Raw genomic sequence first — 10420 nt, 5'->3', positions numbered from 1 at the left:
ATCTCATCACCGAGATAAATTAGATCCTAGAGCTGTTAAATGTATATTTCTTGGTTATTCATCTACACAAAAGGGATATAAGTGTTATAATCATCAACTAAGAAGATTAATTGTGTCCAAAGATGTTCGATTTCATGAAACTAATCCTTTTTTCAGCAAGTCACATGAAATCACAAGTCAAGAGGATAACATCTTGGATGTGTTCCCACTACCAAGAATTGAACTTGAGGCTCCTTAACAACAAGATCCCAGTCATGTCAACATTGATGCATCTCTCAATGAAGTAGCAATGAAGGGTCTCACTCTAATGCTACATGGCATGAAGATGGTGATAATCAAGATGACCCTCACAATATGGTCCAAAATGTGAACGAGTGTGAGACAACTCTTCATGTTCCTCGACGCAATCCAATGTGTGTTAGGAAAACTCCTACAAGACTTTAAGACTTTGTCATCTACAAACCCACACATCCCATCTCCCTATGTGTGTCGTACAAGAGAGTGACACTAGCCCATGTTGCATTTCTAAGCACCATATCAAGTTACAAGGAGCCTCAGAATTTCCATGAGGCCAACAACTAAAAGGTTTGGAAGGAAGCAATGCAAGAAGAACTTAAAGCTCTAGATCAACACAACACCTGGAGTATCACCAAACTTCCCATAGGCAAGAAATCCGTGGGTTGCAAATGGATTTATAAACTCAAATTCAAGTCAGATGGATCAATTGAGAGGCATAAAGCAAAATTGGTAGCTCGGGGATTCACTCAAACATGCGAGGTGGATTATAAAGAAACGTTTGCACTTGTTGCCAAAATGAACACTGTGAAAGTGCTATTGTCCGTGGCAGTAAACAAGGGGTGGTCCACGTACCAAATGGATGTGAAGAATGCATTCTTGCATGAACATCTCAAAGAAGAGGTCTATATGAAATTGCCACCAGGGCATCCTCAAAGCAATGAACCGAATTTGGTGTGCAAATTGCACAAATCCATTTATGGCCTGAAAAAGTCTCCACGAGCTTGGTATGCTAAACTAAGCTCAGTTCTCACTAGTGTTGGTTTCATAAACAGCAATGCTGATTCATCACTATTTGTTCGCACATGAGCTTTGGGCAAATTGGTTGTGCTGATCTATGTTGATGATCTGATAATTACGGGTGATAATGTTGACGAGATCTTCAACCTCAAACAGTCCATCAGACAAAGGTTTGCAATTAACGACATTGGGATATTGAAGTACTTCCTTGGTATATAAGTGGCAACCTCGCACAAGGGGCTGTTTCTTAACCAAAGAAAGTATGCCTTGGATTTGCTCAAGGAAACCAACATGAGCGATACTAAACCGGCCATTACTCCTCTCGACAGCAAGCGCAAACCTAGCTTGAAGGGCACGCCACTCACGGATATCAGCCATTATCAGCGATTGGTGGGTAAGTTAATCTACCTAACAATCACTAGACCCGACATCACATATTCTGTAAGTCTTGTGAGCCAATTCATGCACGCCCCGACTCTTGAGCATTTGACCCTTGTTAAAAGGATCTTACGCTACTTAAAAGGATCAGTGGGTCGTGGAATCCTCATGCAAAAGAATGACAACACACAAATCATGGGATATTACGATACTGATTGGGCGGGGAATGCCATCGATCGCAAGTCCACAATTGGCTACTGTACCTTTGTCGGTGAAAACTTGGTCACATGGAAAAGTAAGAAGCAAACTGTTATTGACAGGTCAAGTGTCGAAGCTGAGTATCGTGCCATGGCTTCAACTGCGTGTGAGTTAATTTGGCTCAAGGGGCTTCTGTGCGATTTAGGTGTTCCTACAACTATTCCTATGTCCTTATTTTGTGACAATCAGGCAGCCATGCATATAGCATCAAACCCAGTGTTTCACGAGCAGATGAAACACATTGAAGTTGACTGTCATTATGTTCGGGAACAGATGCAGTCGCAGGTGATTCAGACACACTATACAAGAAACTTTGACCAACTGGCCGACATCTTCACAAAGCCTTTGGCTTCTCATCAGTTTCAGCGACTTCTGTCCAAGCTTGGATCCATAAACCTCCTGGATCTAGCTTGAGGGTGCGTATTGGAAGCAACTTTGTGTCAATCACAACTTTGTGTCAATCAACTTTGTGTCAACTCCTTAATTCAAGGAGCTTGTCTTCCCTAAACCATTTTGTCGGTTGTCTTCCCTAAGCCACCTTTGTGGCGTAAATCAAGGAGTCAATCTCCTTATATATTGTTGTACAATTGTAATGATATCATGATGAAAATACAAAACATACTTTGAAAATCAACACAGAGGTTGTGGGAATGTTCTGCTGCTCGTTGAGATTTGTCGGACGAGCGGGGGTTCTTAATTCTTATGACCAATTTCTTAGTGCTCTAGTGGAAATCTGGTAAAATTCAAAGTTGTGATTCTCTAGTTGAAAGATTTGAAAGGACGTATGTCATTTGATTGTGGCCAGAAGTGGGTTGAAATGTTTTAATTAATGTCTATTCAATTTTATTATTATTTTAATCATGAATTTGCTCTTCAATGTTTAAAATCTTGAATAAACGCAATACTTGATTCAATTATACATTTTGAATTTTAAAACCTTGCTAAAGAACAAAAGCAAAACTCAAATCAATGAATATATACGGACACTTAGCATGCATCGTCAATTGATACCTTCTCAATAAATAAGCAAATTCTATCCGCATTACAAGATGCAAGTATCAAAACCTACCCATGTAGATTACTTAAAATAATGTTATTGGATAGTCCGGTAAACTGAACAAATTACTTGAATTTATTTTTTTATAAAACTGATATATTTATCATGGAACTCTTAAGTTAAGATGATTCTCAAAGCTGACTAACTGTTAATTTACACTAAAGATCCTCTTGTGGATATATGTTTCTTTACTGCCCAACGGTAACATATGGATTATCGATTCACAGGATATTGGACATTGGACATTATAATAAACTAAACTAAATTACTTGAATTTTCCTTGATTGTATAGGATGTATCGACGTGGGAAAAGCTGTGTGTCTTTATATTAAACTGAGATTTGAAACTCTCAAGTGAGAAACATTATGGGTTCTGAGATAAAGGTTGAAGTCCTTCACAGGGAAACAATTAGACCATCCTCTCCAACTCCTGATCATCTTAAAACTATCCGCCTCTCGGTTTTCGATCAGCTTTCTCCAGATGTTTACGTGCCACTACTTTTGTTCTATCCCAACATTGATATTAGTATCCATGATGAGGTCAAGAGGAACGATCGGTGCCATTCTTTGGTTTCGGAAAGATCCAAGCATTTGAAAACATCTTTATCTGAAACCCTCACTCACTTCTATCCCTTTGCAGGAAAATTTCAATATAATGATTCAATCTGGTGCAATGACAATGGGGCTGCCTTTCTTGTGGCCCTAGTCAACTGTCCAATGTCAAATATTTTGGACAAACCAGATGCTGGGATGGGAAAACAGTTGCTTCCAACTGATGTAGATTCCACACAAGCAGACATGGGCTATCTTCTCCTAGTCCAGGCCAACTTCTTTCAATGTGGGGGTGTTCGCTCCCTAAATCCGTCATGGTGCCTTGCGGGCAAGCCGGGGATTTACTTCACATACGAGATTGGTGGGTGCGAGCGTGCCACTACTAGATGCCGCTAGTAGACGGGATTTGAATGATTGAGGTTGCGCCTTTTGACTTCAAATCAAGGGATTGTGCCATTTGAGTGGGAGTTGCTCAAATTAAGGTTCTTTGTTTGCCTTAAAAATAAGGACTTTACTTATATGAAGAGATAGAACAATATGTAAATGACAAGGTTGCTTGGAAATGTAACTGACAGAGGAAAGTGACTAATATTGCAGATTGCTTGTAATTTATATGACTGGAAATGAGTACATAAAAGCTACAAATGAAATCGATACTACAAGTGAGTAGCAGAGCTAATAAACTAGAGAAAATAAGGCTTTTTGGTGAAGGTTGATCCCGAAAGGGATGAAGGCTTGGTGCTGACTACAGCTTCGTTTGAAGGCAAATCTGGCTTGAGCAGAGTTTTGGCTTTTGTTTGTTTGTTTGAGTGTCCATAATCCTTGTGCTTCTGCTCCTTTTTATAGAGGTCTGGAGGAAACCCTCCTGCTGAGGTTTTGTACTTGCCCGAAAGAAGCTTGGGCAACTTGTATTGTGAAATGTTTAGAATAAGCAAGTTTGAATCTCCACCACATATCTCCACCACTTGTAATAAATTAATAATAAAAAGAAGCAAGCTGTCTTCTTCACATGCCTCCTGCAAGAATGTCTGAATGCTTTTCCAATCTACTTGAAGGCATACACATCTCCACCACCCAAACGAATTGGAGAAACAATATTATAATGTCCAACCCTTCCACTTGCATCTAAATATCCTTCCCAGTTAGCTTTCTTGCATATTAATCCTCCAAATGCCATATTTTACCCAAATTGCCCAAATAAGTAAAAATGGGTATATTTTGAGTGCAAACAGGGGGACTGGCAATTGGAGTCAGCGTTTCACATAAGGTGTCGGATGCGTCTACACTCAGCGCATTCATTAAAAGTTGGGCATCAATTGCTCTTGGCTCTGCCAGCACATATCATGTAGTGCTCCCCGCAGAATTTGGGGCTGCGGCATCTCTCTTCCCACCATTAGATTTCCTCAACGCACCACAGCCCGCTGTTGAGTTCCCTAAAGAAAAGTGTAAAACTAGGAGATTTGTGTTCAATGTCTCAAAGATTGCTGCTCTTAAGTCCAAAGCTGCCAGTGTCACCGTTCCAAATCCTACACGGGTTCAAGTAGTGTCGGCGCTCATTTGGAAGTGTGGCATGGAAGCATCAAGGTCAAACTTGGGTTGTGTGAGGCCATCTGAGTGGTTTGTACTGGTTAACATGCGAAAAATATTGGTGCAACCCTCGGCAGACAACGTATTGGGAAATTTTATTGGTGTCTTTGCGACAAAGACTGAAGCAAGTAAGTTTGTAGATAATGTTGAAAGCTTGGTTACTAAGCTTAGGGAAGAAATTGAGGGATTTAAAGTAAAATATGGTATTGGTATTAACGGGAATGATGTATGGGAATTTTCCAAGGATTATTGGAAACTCTTGATAAGGAATGATGTAGAAACATATAGCTGCAGCAGTTGGTGCAGGTTTCCTTTCTATGAAAACGATTTTGGATGGGGAAAGCCATCATGGGTGACTCAGGGCATGGAGTTCAAGAATCTACTTGTGTTGATGGATACACGAGACGGAGATGGCATAGAAGTATTCTTGACTCTCAAGGAAGAAGACATGGCCATATTTGAAAGCAATAAGAAGCTGCTTGAGTATGCATCTTTAAATCCAACTGTAATTTAGTTTAATACTGCTGAACCTTTTCTGATCTTTCATTGTTTTGATGCTTGTACTTGCACTCATTTTGTACCAAAAATAAATCCAACACTAGTTCTTTCGTTGATTACATTGTACTATAATAAGAAATGTTATATAGGATCTGTTGAATATGTGGCTCATTTCTATTGGGCTCTTCAATATTGTTAGCTAGCAGCCCATTTGTTTGGCCTTTTCGGTTTCCCATTTGTATGCCACATGAGTGGCTTTAGAGCAAGTTCACTCTTAAAAATATGTTAGCATTCAGCCCATTAAATCTATTCAAATGAATAATGGTTAATTCTAATGAATAGTAATTGGCAAAATACATCTCTACCCCTAAAAAATGCGCTGGCACAAAGTCTAGTCAATTCATATTAAAATATTATTAATTTTTTTTTATAAAATAATAAATAAAAAAACAGTTTTAATTTTGGATATGATTTTTAACCAATCTTGTCACGTCATGTGTCATTATCCAAAAGTGTTGAAAATATTGAAATGTGGTGTAAGGTGGAAGATGATGGTTAGGTGTTTATAGAAAAAAATAATAAAATTTTGTTTTATTTTTTCTGTATTTTTAAACAAATTTTAATAATTTTTTATTAAGTTAATTAATTTGGACCGTTGGATTTGAGAAAGATTGAAATCCAACAGCCCAAATTTGGACACGTGGCCAACGATCATAATTCTGACTGTTTTTTTTATAATGTTTTTTGGTCGAAAATCGTGGATCGTTGATCTAGGAATCGGATGGCCTAGAAAGCGCCATGTCACTTGCCGTTGGTTTTGAATTTCAAATTTTTTTGACCATTGGAAATCCAACGGTTCAGAAAACTAGAAATTGGAAATCCAACAGCCGAAGATGCACCATGTAACGACCTGCCCCCAAATATTACAATTTTTATAATTTTAAAATATGAAATTATGAAAATGGCCTTCGAGGTAAAGGCATTGACTTTTGTTGACCGCCTTGTTGTGTCACGTAAGATCTATTTTCTTGATGTATCATCGTAGTACTCATCACTATGAATGCGTGGGCGCAAATGGATTCGAATTCGAAGCTAAAATAAAGCTTCTTCAGAATTTTAAACGCAAGGGTATTTTGGTAATTTCACAAGTGGAGATTTTTTATCCCACCCTTGGACCACTCACAGGCTGCCACGTGGCAGATTTCTCCCCCATTTTCTGGAGGTTTCTTTGGTTGGCCCGTCACTTCCCCTCCTTCTATTATTTACCCCCATTTTCTGTCATTCAAACACAAACACACACAGACATCACATTTTCCCCCCTTTTAGCTGACAGCACCTCACCCTCTATCTCCCTCATCATCTTCTTCTCTGCCGTGACCATCCCCTCACCCCAGCTCTCATTCCTCTTTCTCTGTGTAGCCAAAACAAACACATAAAACCACCCTCTTAACTCTCATTTCTCTCTCCCTGTGCAACCTTTAACCACCACCACAACCACCTTATCACTCCGGCGAGCACACCCTCAAGCAACCATCATTCTAGGTCCTAAAATAAGCAAGGAAAACTTTTCTTCTCCTTCACATAGCATGGCGCAATTAATGTGCATCCAATTCAGACGATGTATCGCCGTCTTCGGCGAAGGTGAGCTTCAAAACTTCTTTGATCTTCTTCCCCCGTAGGCTAGATCACTTTATTGATGATTAAAAGTGACTATGGTGAAGGTTTTAACACGAAAATCAACTCGGGGAGCATAAATTTAAAACCATGACTGTTTGGCCATATTCTAGACGTTTTTTGGGCCAACCTCGTATTCCCTCGAGCCATCCAAGAGTATGAATCTCTTCTCCACATTCCTAACTACATCTAGGCTTTTGAATCACTTGATTTGGGCTTGTATCGAGCTCAAAATGAGCTCTCAAAGTTGGACGAAAAATATGGAAAAATTCCAGAAAATTCGAAGTGGTGAGTACGACCGTACTCGTGCGCATGAGTGCTCGTGGAGTGTATGCGCATTCGTCGGAGGCACTATGCTCCGTCGTCGTCCATGGCGGCGATTGGTGGCGTCGACAACCCATCCCGGTGCGTGGGGTGGCACGTGGTGACTAGGGCCGCCGCCTCGTGGCGGCTTATATGGTGGTGAGTGGGGGAAACCCGAGGTCCCTTCTTAGGTTTTTCAACGTGCCGGATCTGAATTCGCCGTCTGTTTTCCCAAATTCTATTGTTTAGGTATAGTTTTACTAAACGGTTCCTAATTGTGTTTATGCATGTTGGCGGGAAGCGACGTCATCCTCGCTAGCTCGAGTGGTTCCCGGGCAACAAAATTTCTGTGAGTGGACCCCTTCTTAACTTATATATTTTTATAAAATATTAGCCTAGCATGCATTGCATATTTTATGAACGGAGCATGATTTATAATATGTTTTACGGATTTTCTTACTTATAGTTTACGAAATAGTTTGATTTATCGAAACTATGTTTTATTAAAGGTATTGAATTATTGGATTTGCATATATGGATTTCTTTGGTTTTTGAATAAGATTTATATTACGATTTTACGAACATGAATTATTTTATGGATTTCATGAATACGATTTATCTTGGATTTATGAGATGAGACTTCAAGATTTTGAGCTCCGGGATTGATATGAGATTTCTAAGGTATGTTTTTGGTACTTACCTAGTAGGTTATCATATGGCACATCCGCACACCATGGGTATAGATGTCTATGGCCATAGGACACAGATGATGGAGGAGTGAGATATGATATATTATATACCCCCAGCTTCACTACCGAAAGCGGTGTGGACAACTTCACTAGCCATAGCTAGTGTCGGTGTGGATGTATGCTATTTTATTCAGCTTCACCTTCAGGTGATGGACAGGTAATTCAGCTTCACCTTCGGATAATGAACAGGTACTACCTTCGGGCGACTATGATACCCTTAGTTGAGTACTTCACAGATACGATTTATAGATGTTTTACAAATGTTTTACACGACATGCTAGGGTTTTTATAAAACTTATATGTAGTATTATATATGTTTTCAAAACAAGGGGTTATTATGTTCGGAAATAAAATGTTTTCTTATTATTAGTATTATTATTATAAACTTTGGTCCACTCACCTTTGGTTTTGCGCCCCCTCAAGAGTTAGGATTGAGACACATGATCTCGGCATTAGAGCACTTCGGCGTAGTTATCCTTGAGTATTCTCAGTATAGGTATCTTTTCCTGGTTCATATCTTTTTATAGTCATTCTCTCATATTATTCTTAGTTAGTTGTATGCTCTGAATACATTTCTGCTTTGGTATAATCGTTCTAATTGTATATATTTTATTTGTATGCATGTTTAAATGGCTTCGTCACCCTCGGGTGTTGGCCAACACGTGCCTACCTTGGTATGTGGGGATATCGGGGTTGGGGCGTGTCACCCACGTGGCTTCTCCCAGCTCCCGATTATTGAGCCTGCAACGGCAAGCCCCACGCCCTTTATCTGTCGGGAATGCGCCGGACGCAAAAAAAATGAGTGGGCCTCGCTAACGTCATGCTGACGCTAGTGTGACGTCAGATATGTCGGGACATTGCTCATCACGTTTTGGGTCGGCCTATAAGCTGGCTTGGGCTGTGGGTTAGTCTATTTGGATTGACTTGAGGGTTTTTTAGGGAAGTCAGCATATTTTTAAGACTTTGTGCCAGCCTACCTCATTAGGGTGGAGTTTCTCTTAGGGTTTAAGGCAGCAACTCCACTTTATAAAGGCATTCTGCCTTTTTTGGTTTTGGGGAGAAGAAGTAGCAGATGAAAGAAAAATGAGCTGTTAGTAGTGAGAAAAAGAGTTGATGCTCCCCCTTTGTTAGCAATCACTCGATCAAAGATATTGGTGTTACATTTTGTGGTTTTTTGGAGAGAAGGGATTTGGTATGTGTGTCCATCTTCTTCATTTGTTCTTTGTATGAGTGAGAGCTATTGGGTGTATGTGGGTTTTGAAATTTGAGAGTTAAACTTAATTTGTAATCTCCATTTTGTTTATTAGTGGAATTTTCTTGACGTCTCTGAACTGGACATAGGCTTATGCCGAACGAGTATAAATCCTTGTGTCTTTTGGATTATTTGTCTTGTCATATTTTGTCATATTAGTTTATTGATTTCATATTTGACGTTTCCGCACAACAGGATCAATTTTTTCTATATTGAATATGAAAACATAATTCTTAACGCAAACCAATAATTTGGAACAATTAATTGTTGGTAGCGAGAGGTATCCGGGAGACTATATCACTGTGAATCTTACTCTGTAGATCAAAATAATGAAGAACACTACAAAATTGTCAAGGTGGCTACATATAGATCCACTATAGTGAAAAATGTTTACGATTAAAGAAAAACTAATGAAAAATGCTTGAAAATTTTGAGTTTTAATGATAAAGACAAAATAAAGGGTAAGTGCATAATACTAGAATTGATTTTTTAGTATAAAAATATGGTTTTTTGTTAAAGTGAAAAGTACCGGGAGCTTTTCGTTAAAGTTCCTTAAAATTAATCCTCATATCTGGAGAATGAGAGACCTTGCAAATGTGCTTATAAGTAGTTATTCCTCATATTGTCATTTTAATTTCCTGGTTGAAATATCACATCCACGTCACCCTATTTGTGTTGTCCACGTGTTAAGATTGAAAATTTGACACACGTGTACGTGTGGATGAGGGGACGTCAATGGGTGACTCAGACTATGGAAAGGATATGTTTGTGTTGACTGATGCAAGAGATGGGGGTGGCAGAGAAGCGTCCTTGACTTTCAATGAAGAAGAAATGGCCATATTTTAAATCAATGAGGAACTGCTTGCCTATGCTTCTCTGAATCCGAGTGTCATCTAATTAGTACTGAAAAAATAAAAATTACAATGCCACTTGTGATTCCTAGGTTTTTATTCTCCTGGATGTTGATGATATTTCATTGTTTTCTTACTTGTTCATTTTAGAATTACAAATAAAATGTAAATTCGGGTTTTTTCATTACATAGTTGTTTTCTTTTGTTGGACTAATGCGGTAAATCCT

The 10420-nt window shown here is 39.0% G+C and overlaps 1 protein-coding gene and 1 long non-coding RNA gene across 2 annotated transcripts; both read left to right on the top strand.

The window, feature by feature from the left end:
* Positions 1 to 3093: 3093 nt before the first annotated feature.
* On the top strand, positions 3094 to 5380 carry LOC126624297 (BAHD acyltransferase At5g47980-like). Its single transcript, XM_050293334.1, has 2 exons — positions 3094 to 3571; positions 4512 to 5380. Exons 1-2 carry the CDS (start codon positions 3094 to 3096, stop codon positions 5378 to 5380), a joined length of 1347 nt encoding a protein of 448 aa, XP_050149291.1.
* A 2257-nt stretch (positions 5381 to 7637) lies between these two features.
* Positions 7638 to 10377, top strand: LOC126623913 (uncharacterized). The gene is made up of 2 exons (XR_007623934.1): positions 7638 to 7690; positions 8049 to 10377. It is a non-coding gene; the product is annotated as an uncharacterized LOC126623913 (long non-coding RNA).
* Positions 10378 to 10420: the final 43 nt, after the last annotated feature.

This window comes from Malus sylvestris, chromosome 5 (assembly GCF_916048215.2).
Source record: "Malus sylvestris chromosome 5, drMalSylv7.2, whole genome shotgun sequence".
In the NCBI taxonomy this organism is placed as follows: domain Eukaryota; kingdom Viridiplantae; phylum Streptophyta; class Magnoliopsida; order Rosales; family Rosaceae; genus Malus; species Malus sylvestris.
This window is presented reverse-complemented; position numbering and strand designations above follow the sequence as displayed.